Below are 17,605 nucleotides of genomic sequence, written 5' to 3'. Positions count from 1 at the left end.
AATCTGTGATATATGTGTGTGCATACAGTATGATATATGTGTGTGTACATATAGTAAGTGATATATAATGTGCATATATATATATATATATATATATATATATATATATATATATATAGTATGTGATATATGTGTCTCTGTGCATAGTGTTTATATCCAATAATAAATATATAATAATTGTATGCTGATGTTTTTATGTTGAGCTGCTTTGAGACTCCTTTGGGAGAGATAAAGCAGGGTATCAATAAACATAATAATAATAATAATAATAATAATAATAATTGTATGTTGCGGCTTTCAAATGGCGTTGTTTAAAGGTGAGCCGCTTTATGTCTCAGTCAACAAACAAATATAATAATGCTAATATATAATAATATAATAACCTGATCAATAATATATTATAATATAATAATAACAGCTAACCTGCTCAATAATATAATATAATAATAATAATATACTAATATATTAATACAATCACAACCAACCTGTTCCAATTCAGATTGTAGACAAACAAACAAACAATGCGAATATATAATAATATAATAACCTGATCAATAATATATTATTGATTTAATAATAATATAATAACAGCTAACCTGCTCAATAATATAATATAATAATAATATACTAATATATTAATGCAATCACAACCAACCTGTTCAATTCAGATTGTAGACAAACAAACAAACAATGCGAATATATAATAATATAATAACCTGATCAATAATATATTATAATATAATAATAATAATAGCTAACCTGCTCAATAATATAATATAATAATAATATACTAATATATTAATACAATCACAACCAACTTGTTCAATTCAGATTGTAGACAAACAAACAAACAATGCGAATATATAATAATATAATAACCTGATCAATAATATATTATTGATTTAATAATAATATAATAACAGCTAACCTGCTCAATAATATAATATAATAATAATATACTAATATATTAATGCAATCACAACCAACCTGTTCAATTCAGATTGTAGACAAACAAACAAACAATGCGAATATATAATAATATAATAACCTGATCAATAATATATTATTGATTTAATAATAATATAATAACAGCTAACCTGCTCAATAATATAATATAATAATAATATACTAATATATTAATACAATCACAACCAACCTGTTCAATTCAGATTGTAGACAAACAAACAAACAATGCGAATATATAATAATATAATAACCTGATCAATAATATATTATAATATAATAATAATAATAGCTAACCTGCTCAATAATATAATATAATAATAATAATAATAATAATAATAATAATAATATATTAATGCAATCCCAACCAACCTGTTCAATTCAGGTGCTTCAGGTTAGTGGGAGTTGTAGTCCAATGCCATGCTAGTAACAACAATAACAATAACCCACTGGGAAGCCCATCATCCACCCCCTCTGGGTCCCATTGCCTTCCCCTTTAAGGCCCATTGCAAAGCCTACCTTGCAAGGCTGTCGGGAAGATGCCTCTGCAAACCCAGCAGAGCAAAGGGTCAGGGAGTAATGGGAGTTGCAGTCCCAGTGCCCACTTGGAAGAGCTTGTCCTTCCCAGTGTCTTCCTGCTGCTCCTTATCACGCGTTTGCTCCCCTTCGGTGCAGTGTAGACGCAGGTGGGTGGCTCGACGTTAATTAGGAAACAGCTCCACCCACTGGTTCCTGACTTCCGACCAAATGCTACAATTTTTTTGGAGAACTACAAGGCCCAGAATCCTCCAAAATAGGACAACTTGGCTGGTGGGGGATGCTGGGACATGCAGTCCAAATCAGGCAATGGTTGCCTCTTGCAAGCACAGATGGGGAGACATTTGTATGTGGACATCAGCTCCTATTGGCAACACAGCCAAGGATGATGGGAATTGTAGTCACGTTAAAAGAAAACCAGGGGGGATGATGGGAATTGTAGTGTCACTTTAAAAGAAACCAGGGGGTGATGAGAATTGTACTCACTTTAATATAAACTGGGGGATGATGGGAATTGTAGTCACTTTAAAAAGAAACCCAGGGATGATGGGAATTGTAGTCACCTTATTATAAACCGAGGATGATGGAAATTGTAGTCACTTAAAAAGAAACCAGGGGTGATGAGAATTGTAGTCACTTTAATATAAACCGGAGATGATGGAAATTGTAGTTACTTTAAAAATAAACCCGGGGATTATGGGAATTGTAGCCACTTTAATATAAACCAGGGGGTGATGGAAATTGTAGTGATTTAAAAAGAAACCAGGGGTGATGAGAATTGTAGTCACTTTAATATAAACCGGGGGGATGATGGGAACTGTAGTGATTTAAAAAGAAACCAGGGATTATGGGAATTGTAGTCACTTTAATATAAACCAGGGGATGATGGAAATTGTAGTGATTTGAAAAGAAGCCAGGGATTATGGGAATTGTGGTCACTTTAATATAAACTGGGGGAAATGGTGGAAATTGTAGTGATTTGAAAAGAAACCAGGGATGATGGGAATTGTAGTCACTTTATATATAAATCGGGGGATGATGGGAATTGTAGTTACTTTAAAAATAAACCCAGGGATGATGAGAATTGTAGTCACTTTAATATAAACTGGGGGGGGTGATGGAAATTGTAGTGATTTGAAAAGAAACCAGGGATGATGGGAATTGTGGTCACTTTAATATAAACTGGGGATGATGGAAGTTATAGTGATTTGAAAAGCCAGGGATGGGAATTGTAGTCACTTTAATATAAACCGAGGGGTGATGGGAAATGTAGTTACTTTTAAAATAAACCCGGGGATGATGAGAATTGTAGTCACTTTAATATAAACCGGGGATGATGGAAATTGTAGTGATTTGAAAAGAAAGCAGGGGTGATGGGAATTGTAGTCAGTTTAATATAAACCGGGGGTGATGGGAATTGTAGTTACTTTAAAAATAAACCCAGGGATGATGAGAATTGTAGTCAGTTTAATATAAACCGGGGATGATGGAAATTGTAGTGATTTAAAAGAAACCAGGGATGGTGGGAATTGTAGTCACTTTAATATAAACCGGGGAATGATGGGAATTGTAGTCACCTAAAAAGAAACAAGTGGATGATGGGAACTGTAGACACTTCAAATGAAACATGTGGATGATGGGAATTGTAGCCACTTTAAAAAGAAACAAGTGGATGATGGGAATTGTCACTTTAAAATAATCCAGGGGATGATGGGAGTTGTCGTGTCACAACTGTAAAAGCAACCCATCAGTTTATTTAGCTAAGTGGTTCTGCTGCTTTGGGCTGTGCAACCCATCACTGATGGGACCTGTAGTCCAAGATGGGTGCAGAAGGCCTTGCTTTGCACTTAATAATACTCTTTGGGCCCAGTGGGGTGTTGGGGGGCTATTCTGCATTCTAATTATAAAGCCATCTTTGGGCCCGTGTTCCTCGGGGCTCCATCCATACCCAGCGGGAGATGGAAGGGGATGATGGGAGTTGTGATCCCAAATGCAAATGGAGCACCATTGAGACTCTTCCAGGGTTCGTTTAAGACCCAACATGGGTCAACTTGGGCCCTCTCTCCAGGTATATTGGACTCCGATTCCCAGAATGCTTGCCTGTTGGAGGCAAGTGTGAATGTTGGCCTTGAAAGGCCTTGCAGCTTCGAAGTCTGGCTGGTTGCTGCCTAGGGGAATCCTTTGTTGGGAGGCATCAGCTGGCCCTGATTGATTCTTGTCTGGAATTCCTGGTTTTACGAGTGTTGCTTTTTATTTACTAGGAATTCATTAAGCGTGGCGTAGAGACTTGAACCCAGGACTGTGGCTATATACAAAGTGGGGTGTGTGTGTATGTACGTGTGTGTTTGTGTGTGTGTATACACACACACACACCTGTGGAATGAGATTCAGGGAGGGAGAATTAACTCTTGTCTGTTGGAGGCAAGTGTGAATGTTGCCTTTGAATGGCCTTGCAACTTCAAAACCTGGCTGCCTGCTGCCTGGGGATATCCTTTGTTCGGAGGTGTCAGCTGGCCCTGATTGATTCTTTTCTGGATTTCCCGTTTTCTGAGTGTTCTTCTTTGTTTACTGTCCTGGTTTTAGAATTATTTTTTTAATACTGGGAGCCAGATTATGTTCATGGCTTCATCTTGACTAGCATTGAATGGCCTTGCAGCTTCAAAGCCTGCCTAGCTACTGCTGTCTGAGGGAATCCTTTGTTGGGAGGTGATTAGCTGGCCCTGATTGATTCTTTTCTGGATTTCTTGTTTTCTGAGTGTTGTCCTTTGTTTACTGTCCTGGTTTTAGAATTTTTTTAATACTAGGAGCCAGATTGTGTTCATGGCTTCACCTTGACTAGGATTGAATGGCCTTGCAGCTTCAAAGCCTGGCTAGATGCTGCCTGAGGGAATAATTTGTTGGGAGGTGATTAGCTGGCCCCGATTGATTCTTTTCTGGATTTCCCGTTTTCTGAGTGTTGTCCTTTGTTTACTGTCCTGATTTTAGATTTTTTTAAAATACAGGGAGACAGATTGTGTTCATGTTCATGGCTTCACCTCAATTAGCATCAAATGGCCTTGCAGCTTCAAAGCATGGCTAGCTGCTGCCTGAGGGAATCCTTTGTTGGGAGGTGTCAGCTGGCTCAGATTGATTCTTGTCTGGAATTCCTGTTTTTTTTAGTATTGCTTTTTTATTTACTAGGAATTAATTAAGTGTGGCATAGTGACTTGAACCCAAGACTGTGGCAATACATAAAGCAGTGTGTGTGTGTGTGTGTGTATGTATATACACATACACACACACAGAGCTTTATGCATAGCCACAGTCCTGGGTTCAAGTCACTATGCCACACTTAATTAATTCCTAGTAAATAAAAAGCATACACACACAAACACAGCGCTTTATGTCTCAGTCAATAAACAAATAATGCTAATATACAATAATATATAATAATACAATAACCTCACACACACACACACACACACCCCTGTGGAATGAGGTCCAGGGTGGGAGAAAGAACTCTTGTCAGTTGGAGGCAAGTGTGAATGTTGCCATTGAATGGCCTTGCAGCTTCAAAGCCTGGCTGCCTGCTGCCTGGGGGGCTCCTTTGTTCAGAGGTGTTAGCTGGCCCGGATTGATTCTTGTCTGGAATTCCTGTTTTGTTGAGTGTTGCTTTTTATTTACTAGGAATCCATTAAGTGTAGTGTCGAGACTTGAACCCAGGACTGGGGCTCTGAACCGACCAAGTGCATTTCAGGAGGAGTTGTACTCTCTCAGCCTCAAAGGAGGACCAAGGCAGACCCCACTGGAATCGATCAATAATCTATATCTATTATTGATTATCAATAATCTATAATAATCTGCAGGAGGGTCGGCCTGAACCCCAAAGACCTTGAAGCCACACAACGAGAAGAGTCGCACTCTCTCAGCCTCAAAGGAAGGCAGAGCCCACTGGAATCTTATCACTAATCTATATGTATTATTGATTATCTATCAATAATCTATAATAATCTGCAGGAGGGTTGGCCTGAGCCCCAAAGACCTTGAAGCCACACAACAACAAGGTGAGGAGTCGCACTCTCTCAGCCTCAAAGGAAGGCAGACCCCACTGGAATCTTATCAATAATCTATATGCATTATTGATTATCCATCAATAATCTATATTTATCAGCAGGAGGGTCGGCCTGAGCCCCCAAAGGCCTTGAAGCCACACAACAACGAGAGGAGTCGCACCCTCTCAGCCTCAAAGGAAGGCAGACCCCACTGGAATCTATCAATAATCTATATCTATTATTGATTATCTATCAATAATCTATAATAATCTGAACCCGGGACTGTGGCTCTGAACTGATCAGGTGCCTTTATAGAAGAGGAGTCACACTCTCTCAGCCTCAAAGGAAGGCCGACCCCACTGGAATCTTATCAATAATCTATATCCATTATTGATTATCTATCAATAATCTATAATAATCTGCAGGAGGGTTGGCCTGAGTCCCACAGGCCTTGAAGCCACACAACGAGAGGAGTCGCATCCTCTCAGCCTCAAAGGAAGGCCGACCCCACTGGAACCTATCAATAATCTATATGTATTATTGATTATCTATCAATAATCTATAATAATCAGAACCCGGGACTGTGGCTCTGAACCGATCGGGTGCCTTTATAGGAGAGGAGTCACACTCTCTCAGCCTCAAAGGAAGGCAGACCCCACTGGAATCTATCAATAATCTATATGTATTATTGATTATCTATCAATAATCTATAGTAATCAGCAGGAGGGTCGGCCTGAGCCCCAAAGACCTTGAAGCACAACAACGAGGAGTCGCACTCTCTCAGCCTCAAAGGAAGGCCGACCCCACTGGAATCTTATCAATAATCTATATCTATTATTGATTATCTATCAATAATCTATAATAATCTGTAGGAGGGTCGGCCTGAGCCCCAAAGACCTTGAAGCCACACAACGAGAGGAGTCGCACTCTCTCAGCCTCAAAGGCAGGCAGACCACACTGGAACCTATCAATAATCTATTTGTATTATTGATTATCTATCAATAATCTATAATAATCTGCAGGAGGGTCGGCCTGAGCCCCAAAGTCTTTGAAGCCACACAACAATGAGAGGAGTCACACTCTCTCAGCTTGAAAGGAAGGCAGACCCCACTGGAATCTTATCACTAATCTAAATCCATTATTGATTATCTATCAATAATCTATAATAATCTGAACCCGGGACTGTGGCTCTGAACCGATCAGGTGCCTTTATAGGAGAGGAGTCACACTCTCTCAGCCTCAAAGGAAGGCTGACCCCACTGGAACCTATCAATAATCTATATCCATTATTGATTATCTATCAATAATCTATAATAATCTGCAGGAGGGTCGGCCTGAGTCCTCAAAGGTCTTGAAGCCACACAACAACAGCAATTCATGGTTTAGGATCCCTTACCTGGAACGTGCCTTAACTCCCATGTCCATCCCCACGAAGCACTACCCCTCCCATCATCCCCAAACCCCTTCCCCCCAAATAATATCGGGGACCCCTTTGTCTTCCAGGAGGGGAGGGGTCTCCTTTAATGCCAATTTTGTACAAACCAAAGAAGAGAATTCCATGCAAATAAAATAGGTAGAAACAAGGGGGGGGGGGGGTCCAAAGGGTGATGAAGGTGAAGAGGACTACAAAACCCATGCGTTCCAGGACACAACCCCCCTCCCCCTCCCCAAAACCCACCCTCCTCTTCCTCTTTAAATAGATTTCTGAAGTATAGCTTTGCTTTCTCCGTATCTTACAATTATTTACATATTTTGGGGAGGGGGGATTAGGGGAGATTGCAGTCCAAAGATGGGGAGACCCCCCCCCCCAATTTTGATTAATTCCTGTGTCAAAAGACCCCCCCCCCCGTCTCTTCTTGGACTATATACATTAGTGCATCCATGGTGGGCCAACTTGGGCTCTCCCTCCAGTTGTTTTGGACTACAACTCCCACAATTCCTAACAGCCTACCGGCTGTTAGGAATTGTGGGAGTTGTAGTCCAAAACACCTGGAGGGAGGGTCCAAGTTGGCCCACCATGGCTGCATTACTGGGAAATAGGAGTGGGGGGGGGGGCGTCCATCAAAAGTGCATCACAGGAGAGATATTGGGTGAGGGGGGGCCGTCTTCTCCAAAGTGGGACCCCTCCCCAAATGCACCCCTAACCCCCCCCCCAATAATTTGGGAAATATATATATATCTATATAGGGCTTGGCACAGGTATAAGGCGAAGCGTGCGTTTCGTTGAGGGGAGGGGGCCACAGGGAGAGGGGAGGGGGCTCAGTCCGAGCGCGGAGGGGGGGGCACCTCCCCCCCCAAAGAGAAGGGAAGGAGACCCTCCTCAAAGTCTCTATTGCACCGTCCTTGAAATGGGGAGACAAATAGGAACCCCCCCCCACCCCACCATAGTTTCTTGGGGGGAAGCAGAGGGGGTCTTGGCTGGGGCGAAGACTCCGTCGAAGGGGCTTCTGTGAGTTTTCCAGGCTTCCGGTAGCATTCTCTTCTGGCGTTTCGCCCACATCTATGGCAGGCGTCCTCCGAGGTTGTGAGGCCTGTTGGAAACTAGGCAAGTGGGGTGTGTATGCGTGTATGTATATGTATATGTATATGTATATGTATGTGTATACACACACACACACATATTTACACTCCGGTAGCATTCTCTCCTGACGTTTCACCCACATCGATGGCAGGCATCCTCAGAGGTTGTGAGGTCTGTTGGAAACTAGGCAAGTGGGGTGTGTGTGCGTGTGCATGTGTGTATATATATATATACACACACACATACATATATTTACACAACCACGCACACACACACCTTTGGAATGATGTCCAGGGTAGGAGAAAAAAACTCTTGTCTGCTTGAGGCAAGTGTGAATGTTGCGATTAGCCACCTTGATTAGCACTTGATTAGCCTTGCAGCTTCAAAGCCTGGCTGCCTGCTGCCTGGATGGAATGATGTCTATGGTAGGAGAAAAAAACTCTTGTCTGCTTCAAGCAAGTGTGAATGTTGCAATTAGCCATCTTGTGTAGCATTGAATGGTCTTGCAGCTTCAAAGCCTGGCTGGCTGCTGCCTAGGAGGACTTTAGAGTTTTTAAATAGTGGGAACCAAATTGTGTTCATGTTCATGGTTTCACCTTTATTAGCATTAAATGGCCTTGCAGCTTCAAAGCCTGGCTGTTACTCCCTGGGAGGAATCCTTTGTTGGGAAGTGATTAGCTGTTCCTGATTGTTTCCTGTCTGGATTTCCCCTGTTTTCTGAGTGTTCATCTTTGTTTACTGTCCTGATTTTAGAGTTTTTAAATAGTGGGAGCCAAATTGTGCTCATGTTTTCACCTTGATTAGCACTGAATGGCCTTGCAGCTTCAAAGCCTGGGTGGCTACTGCATGGGAGGAATCCTTTGTTGAAAGGTGTTAGCTGTTCCTGAATGTTTCCTGTCTGGAATTCCCCTGTTTTCTGAGTGTTCCTCTTTGTTTACTGTCCTGATTTTAGAGTTCTTTTAAATACTGGGAGCCAGATTGTGTTCATGTTCATGGTTTCACCTTGATTAGCACTGAATGGCCTTGCAGCTTCAAAGCCAGGCCACTTCCTGACTGGGGGAATCCTTTGTTGAAAGGTGTTAGCTGTTCCTGAATGTTTCCTGTCTGGAATTCCCCTGTTTTCTGAGTGTTCCTCTTTGTTTGTCCTGATTTTAGAGTTTTTTTAATAGTGTGAGTCAAATTGTGTTCATGTTTTCACCTTGATTAGCACTGAATGGTCTTGCAGCTTCAAAGCCTGGGTGGCTACTGCCTGGGAGGAATCCTTTGTTAGGAAGTGATTAGCTGTTCTTGATTGTTTCCTGTCTGGAATTCCCGTTTTCTTTGTTTACTGTCCTGATTTTAGAGTTTTTTTAATACTGGGAGCCAGATTGTGTTAATGTTCATGATTTCACCTTGATTGGCATTGAATGGCCTTGCAGCTTCAAAGCCTGGCTGCCTGCTGCCTGGGAAGAATCCTTTGTTGGAAGGTGATTAGCTGTTCCTGATTGTTTCCTGTCTGGAATTCCCCTGTTTTCTGAGTGTTGGGTCTTTTGTTTATTGACCTGATTTTAGAGTTGTTTAAATAGTGGGAGCAAGATAGTGTTCGTGTTTGCACCTTGATTAGCATTTAATGGCCTTGCAGCTTCAAAACCTGGCTGCCTGGGAGGAATCCTTTGTTGGAAGGCTGTCCCTGATTGTTTCCTGTCTGGGATTCCCCTGTTTTCTGAGTGTTGGTCTAAGACACAGACCTGTTTTAATTAACTGTTTAATTACTCTTTTAAAAATATTTTTAATATATTGCTGATTGTTTTTATGATGCCGGCATCCGATGATGCTTTCGTGAGGCTGGTCTGAGCCGCCCCCCCCCCCTTTCGGGGGTGAGAAGGGCGGGGTAAAAGTATAGGAAATAAATAAATAAAATTAGCATTTAATGGTCTTGAAGCTTCAAAGTCTGGCTGCCTGCTGCCTGGGAGGAATCGTTTGTTGGAAGGTGATTAGCTGTCCCTGGTTGTTTCCTGTCTGGAATTCCCCTGTTTTCTGAGTGTTCCTCTTTGTTTACTGTCCTGATTTTAGATTGTGTCCGTGTTCATGGTTTCCTCCTTTCTGTTGACATTGTCCACCTGCTTCTCGTGGATTTCAGTGGCTTCTCCGTGTCGTCTGACATGGTGGTTGTCAGAGTGGCCCAGCATTTCTGTGGATTCCCCCAGGCAGGAAACAGCCAGGCTTTGCAGCTGCAAGGCCCTTCAACGCTAATCAAGCTGAACAATTGCAACACTCACACTTGCCTCCAACAGATAAGAGTTCTTCTTTCTCTCTCCCTGGACACCGTTCCACAAATATATCAACCCCAGCATTCCTGTGGATTCCCCCACGCAGGAAACAGCCAGGCTTTGCAGCTGCAAGGCCATTCAGTGCTAATCAAGGTGATCAATTGCAACACTCACACTTGCCTCCAACAGACAAGAGTTCTTTCTTTCTCCCACCCTGGACATCCTTCCACAGATCGGAAAGATGTCCAAACCCCACTTGCCTAGTTTCCAACAGACCTCACAACCTCTGAGGCTGCCTGCCATAGATGTGGGTGAAACGTCAGGAGAGAATGCTTCTGGAACTTGGCAGCCCGAAAAACCTACAACAACCCAGTGATTCCGGCCATGAAAGCCTTTGACGACGCAGGCTTCATCCCGTTGTCGTCTTCTCTTCGGCCTAAGTGGCCAGGCCTCTCTTCTGTGAGGGGGGGTCCACTTCCTGCCGCTGCTTCAACTCCTTCATCCTGAGAAGAGGGGAGGGGGGGGGGAGAGAGAATATTCGGATTTAGGAATGGACGTCATTCACTGCAATGGGGTTCCCATTATGATGATATAGCATATTACTATAAGGAAGCTCCTTCTTTGGAGGCTTCTAAGCAGAGGCTGGATGGCCATCTGTCGGGGGGGCTTTGAATGCGATTTCCCTGCTTCTTGGCAGAATGGGGTTGGACTGGGTGATGGCCCACCAGGTCTCTTCCAACTCAAGGATTCTATGAGTCTATGACATATTATCATAACTACAATAGTGTGTGTGTGTGTGTGTGTATGTGTATGTGTGTGTGTGTGTGTGTGTGTGTGTGTGTGTATATATATATATATATATATATATATTATGATATAGTACAATATATTACATAATACTAATAGTATAATATACTGGTAGTGTATTATATATATTGTGGTATAATAGTAGAATATATAATACGCTACCAGTATATTATATTATTATATAGTAGAATACAACAATATATAATAATATAATAATTGCATATTATATATTAAATATAATATTGCTAATAATATTGCAGTATGATGGTATAGCACAATATGGTATTATATAATACTCATATTGTGCTATGCTAATATATATATATATATATATATATATATATATAATATTGAAAATAATATTTTAATTTATTGGAAGTTGTGATGTTTTTGATTGTGAGCTGCTTTGAGTCTCCATCGGTAAGAGATAAATAGAGCAGAATATCAATCAATCAATCGATCGATCGATCATCCATGCCTAATTGCAAGTTCAGGACCCATGTCCCAACGAGACCCCTCCCACTCAATGCGATGCTGGGGAAGGGTCCCCCTTGTATACCTGTGGCGGCAGCGGCGCAGGAAGCGCATGATCTTCCGGGCGGCTTGATCCTGCTTCTTGGTCAGGAAGTTTCCTCTGTTGGGAGGAAGTAAGCAGGTTAGAGAAAGGAAGCGGGGCTGCAATGCAATGCTCTTTCCTTGGTTTCCTACCTCTCTTCCTGGATCAATGCAACTCAAGGGGTTCCTGTGTCCTGCCTCCAGTTTGAGTGGGCATGGGTCAACTTTGGCCCTCCAGGTGTTTTGGACTTTAACTCCCACAATTTCTGGGGACCAAATTGGGGACCAAAACTAAAAATATTGGGGACCAAAATCTATCTATCTATAACATCTATCTATCTATCTATCTATCTATCTGTCTGTCTGTCTGTAACATCTATCTATCTATCACATCCATTAGGTTCTTGTGGGTTTTTTCGGGCTATAGAGCCATGTTCTAGAGGCATTTCTCCTGACGTTTCGCCTGCATCTATGGCAAGTATCCTCAGAGGTTGAGAAGGACCTTCTCAACCTCTGAGGATGCTTGCCATAGATGCAGGCGAAACGTCAGGAGAAATGCCTCTAGAACATGGCTCTATAGCCCGAAAAAACCCACAAGAACCTAGTGATTCCAGCCATGAAAGCCTTCGACAATATCACATCCATTCATCACATCTATCCATAATATCTATCACATCTATCTATCTGTCTGTCTGTCTGTCTGTCTATCTATCTATCTATCTATCATATTTATCTATCTATCCATCTATCAATAATATCTATCTATGTATATCGATCTATAACATCTATCTATCTCCTTTATTTATCCATCTATACCATCTATCTATCTATCTATCTATCTATCTATCTATCTATTATATCTATCTATATCTATCTATCTATCTCATTTATTTTTCCATCTATAACCTCTATCTATCTATCTATCTATCTGTCTATCTGTCTATCAATAATATCTATCTATGTATATCTATCTATAACATCTATCTATCTCCTTTATTTATCCATCTATACCATCTATCTATCTATCTATCTATCTATCTATCTATCTATCTATCTATCTATTATATCTATCTATATCTATCTCATTTATTTATCCATCTATCACATCTATCTATCTATCTATCTATTTCATTTATTTTTCCATCTATAACCTCTATCTATCTATCTATCTATCTATCAATAATATCTATGTATATCTATCTATAACATCTATCTATCTCCTTTATTTATCCATCTATACCATCTATCTATCTATCTATCTATCTATTATATCTATCTATATCTATCTCATTTATTTATCCATCTATCACATCTATCTATCTGTCTATCTATCTATCTATTTCATTTATTTTTCCATCTATAACCTCTATCTATCTATCTATCTATTTATTTATTTATTTATTATTTACACTTGTTAACCGCCACTCTCAGCCCGAAGGCGACTCGTGGCGGTGTACATAACACAGACAGACAACAATTTACAGTAGCAAAGGACCATAACACAACATATAAAAATCCGCTTCGTCTAGTTTGGGTCATAGCCAGTCTCATAGTCATAGTCCATTCCGGTGGTCATTCCAAAAACATATCTCTAGCTGAAGGCCTTTTCAAAGAGCCAGGTTTTCAGGCCCTTGCGGAAGGCCATGAGGGAAGGCGCCTGTCTGATTTCAGCAGGGAGGGAGTTCCACAGCCGGGGGGCCACCACCGAGAAGGCCCGCTCTCTCGTCCCCGCCAGGCGTGCCTGTGAGGCAGGCGGGACCGAGAGAAGGGCCTCCCCGGATGATCTCAAGGTCCTCGTGGGCTCGTAGGCCGAGATGCGGTACTCAAGGTATTTTGGGCCGGAACCGTTTAGGGCTTTGTAGGTTAGCACCAGCACCTTAAATTGGGCCCGGTAGCTGATCGGCAGCCAGTGGAGCTGGGACAGCAAGGGCGTTGTGTGCTCCCTGCGTCCCGCTCCGGTTAACAACATGGCTGCCGCGCGCTGGACTAGCTGGAGCTTCCGGGCCGTCTTCAAGGGCAGCCCCACGTAGAGAGCGTTGCAGTAATCAAGGCGGGATGTGACCAAAGCGTGTACCACCGTGGCCAAGTCAGACTTCCCAAGATACGGGCGCAGCTGGCGCACGAGCCGAAGCTGTGCAAATGCTCCCCTGGTCACCGCTGAAACCTGGGGATCCAGGCTCAGCGATGAGTCCAGGGTCACACCCAAGCTGCGAACCTGCGCCTTCAAGGGGAGTGCGACCCCGTCCAGCACAGGCTGTAACCCTATACCCTGTTCAGCCTTGCGACTGACCAGGAGTACCTCTGTCTTGTCTGGATTTAATTTCAGTTTGTTCGCCCTCATCCAGACCGTCACAGCGGCCAGGCACCGGTTCAGGACTTCGACAGCCTCCTTAGTAGCAGGTGGGAAGGAGTGACAGAGTTGGACGTCATCTGCGTACAGGTGACACCGCACCCCGAAACTCCGGATGATCTCGCCCAGCGGCTTCATGTAGATATTAAACAGCATGGGGGACAGTATGGAGCCCTGAGGAACACCACAGGTCAAAGGCTGTGGGGTTGAACAGGAGTCCCCCAATAACACCTTCTGGGTACGACCCTCCAGAAATGACTGGAGCCACCGCAAAGCGGTACCCCCAAGGCCCATCTCTGCAAGGCGTCCCAGAAGAATACCGTGGTCGACGGTATCGAAGGCCGCTGAGAGGTCGAGAAGCACCAACAGGGACACACTCCCCCTGTCTAGCTCCCGGCGGAGATCATCCACTAAGGCGACCAAGACCGTCTCGGTACCATGTCCCGGTCTGAAACCAGACTGTGCCGGATCCAGATAATCCGTGTCTCTCAAGAATACCTGGAGTTGTGAGGCCACCACGCTTTCCATGACTTTGCCCAAGAAGGGAAGATTGGAAACAGGCCGAAAGTTGTCAAATTTAGTGGGATCCAGTGATGGTTTCTTCAACAGCGGCTTTATAATAGCCTGTTTTAGGCTCGCTGGAATTGTGCCTTCCCGAAGGGAGGCATTAACCACCACCGTTACCCACTCAGCCAATCCCCCTCTGGCCTCTTTCAGAAGCCAGGATGGGCAGGGGTCTAGGATGGACGTGGTAGGCCTCATTCCTCCAAGTATCTTGTCCACATCCTCGGGCTTCACAAGCTGAAAAGAATCCATCAAAATAGGACAAGCAGGTGCTTGTGTCACATCCGCGGAGACTGCATTTAAAGTGGCGTCCAGCCCAGAACGGATCAAAGCGACTTTGTCTGCAAAGAACCGAGCAAATGCTTCACAGCGCGTGGCCGAGTTGTCAGGGCTCCCACCTGAGGTGGTGGGAGTTAAAAGACCTCTGACAACCCGAAACAACTCCGCCGGACGGTTTTTTGCAGACGCAATAGTGGCCGCAAAGAAAGTTTTCTTTGCGGCTTTTATTGCCGCGGCATATGCCCTAAGAAAGGACACAAACCGTGCTCGATTTGGCTCGCTTGGGTCCGAGCACCACACGCTCTCTAGTTCCCTCTTCCTTCGCTTCATCGCTGCCAGCTCCTCAGTGAACCAAGGAGCTGGTTTAGCTCGGTTACTTGAGAGGGGACGTTCCGGAGCGATCCTGTCAATTGCCCTGGTCATCTCCCCATTCCAGAGAGCGACCAAGGCTTCGACATGGTCACCTACCGAGGTGGCGGGAAACTCCCCAAGAGCCGTCAGGAATCCGTTCGGATCCATAAGCCTCCTGGGGCGGACCATCTTAATGGGTCCTCCACCCTTGCGGAGGTTAGGGGGCGCAGTGAGCCTAAATCTGATCAGGAAGTGGTCGGTCCATGGCAACGGAGAGATGGATAACTCCTCCACACCGCCACCCTGCTCCCATCCTGGCAGAAGACCAAGTCCAATGTGTGTCCAGCACAGTGGGTGGGGCCAGTTATTCGTTGGGACAGCCCCATGGTTGCCATGGCGGACATGAAATCCTGAGCCGCTCCTGTGAGGGCCGCCTCGGCGTGGATGTTGAAGTCCCCCAGCACAAGAAGCCGTTGGGACTCCACCGCCAGGCTCGAGACCACCCCCGCTAGCTCAGGTAGGGAGACTGTAGTGCAGCGCGGTGGACGGTACACTAACAGAATCCCTATTCTGTCCCGGTCACCCACCCTCAGGTGGACGCATTCGAAATTTGTGGTCTGCGGGATGGGGCTCCTGATCAGATGGATGGAATCTCTATAGACCACTGCGACCCCTATCTATCTATCTATCTATCTATCTATCTATCTATCTATCTATCTATCTATAATATCTATCTATCTATCTATCTATCTATCTATCTATAATATCTATGTATATCTATCTGTAACATCTATCTGTCTATCTCATTTATTTATCCATCTATAACATTATCTATCTATATCTATCTATCTATCTATCTATCTATCAATAATATCTATGTATATCTATCTGTAACATCTATCTATCTCCTTTATTTATCCATCTATAACCTCTATCTGTCTGTCTGTCTGTCTATGTATCTATCTATCTATCTATCTATCTATCTATCTATCTATAATATCTATGTATATCTATCTGTAACATCTATCTGTCTATCTCATTTATTTATCCATCTATAACATTTATCTATCTATCTATCTATTATATCTATCTATGTCTGTCTATCTATCTATCTATCTGTCTGTCTGTCTGTCCATCTATCTATCTCATTTATTTATCCATCTATAACATTCATCTATCTATCTATGTCTATCTATCTATCAATCAATAATATCTATGTATGTCTATCTATCTATAACATTTATCTATCTCTGTTATTTATCCATCTATAACATCTATCATCTATCTATCTATCTATCTATCATCAATCAATCAATGTCTTATTTCACACACTCCATCTTCTGGCTTTAGCATGGCATGGCTGTTGAGAGTGTGAGGACTCCTACAACCACCCACCTGAGTGACCATCCCCAACTATGGATATAGCTTATATGGAAGGTTAATATGATGATGATGATGATAGTAATAATAGGAAGGGCAGGGGCCAAGCGAGGAGGAGGAGGATGAGAATGAGGGGGGCACACAAGTGACCACTCGGCCGTGGTGACGCATCCTCCGGACTTGGCAAAGAACCAGAGCATTGCAGTGCCAATCCCTCCCCAGTGCCATCTATTTTGGGCAATGACCCTCCCAGAATCCCCCGCTCCGCTCCCAAGAAGGACAAGGACCGTGCCGAGGCCTGGCTGCGTCCAGGGGATTCCGGCCAGGGCCTGGGCTGACCTCACGGGCTAAAATTACCCCGGTTCCAGCATAAGCGGGAAGGGAGGCAAAACAAATAATGATGACATTGGAAGGCAGGCACGAGCCAACTTGGGCCCTCCCCACAAGCGTTTTGGACTTCTCACAGCCGAGGAGTCCTTGTGGGAGTTGGAGTCCAATTCACCTGGACGGAGGGAAGGCGGACCCAAATTCACCTGTGCCTCTTCTAAGTCGCTAATTGGAGAAAAATGCCCCCAATTCCCTGTCGTGACTTTGAGGACGAGGAGGTGACCTTTCAGCACCTTGGAGAGAGGCCAAGAGGCTCAACCGGGGCGCTCCACGCGTCACTTGACCGCTAACCCATTGCGTTCCTTTTGAAACCTAGCTTTTGTCCTTCCGCTTGGAAAGTGACAGACACCTTTCTTCATCACCGTTTGATGAGGACGGGGTGTCTGGTGACTTCCAAACAGCACGCTGTCAGAGTGGGTCAAGGTCTCACCCCAGAATTAAGGACAGGCAGCCCCCAAGTTACGAGCAAGGGAGCTTCTGTAGCTCGGCTCTTAAGCTGAATGTGTATGTAAGTCAGAACAGGGACATTTTTAAAGTAAGGGCCAATCTAGCTACCTATCACATCTATCTATCTATCTATCTATCTATCTAGCTGTATCACAGCTATCTATTTATCGACCTACAACATCTG

General features: G+C 43.5%; 1 protein-coding gene across 1 annotated transcript in view; it reads right to left on the bottom strand.

Moving 5' to 3' along the window:
* Window positions 1–7,474: 7,474 nt before the first annotated feature.
* The window catches only part of CAMTA2 (calmodulin binding transcription activator 2), an 89,514-nt gene continuing 79,383 nt past the window's right edge, over window positions 7,475–17,605 (bottom strand). The window contains exons 21-22 of the mRNA XM_067469650.1: window positions 11,668–11,742; window positions 7,475–10,804 (exon numbers count right to left, since the gene is read on the bottom strand). Of these exons, the coding sequence (XP_067325751.1) occupies window positions 10,738–10,804; window positions 11,668–11,742 (142 nt within the window). The 3' untranslated portion in view covers window positions 7,475–10,737. The remainder of the gene's footprint in view (window positions 10,805–11,667; window positions 11,743–17,605) is intronic.

The sequence above is a fragment of the Anolis sagrei genome, chromosome 6 (assembly GCF_037176765.1).
Source record: "Anolis sagrei isolate rAnoSag1 chromosome 6, rAnoSag1.mat, whole genome shotgun sequence".
In the NCBI taxonomy this organism is placed as follows: Eukaryota; Metazoa; Chordata; class Lepidosauria; order Squamata; family Dactyloidae; genus Anolis; species Anolis sagrei.
Note: the sequence above shows the minus strand (reverse complement) of the source record. Positions and strands in the feature narration are given on the sequence as shown.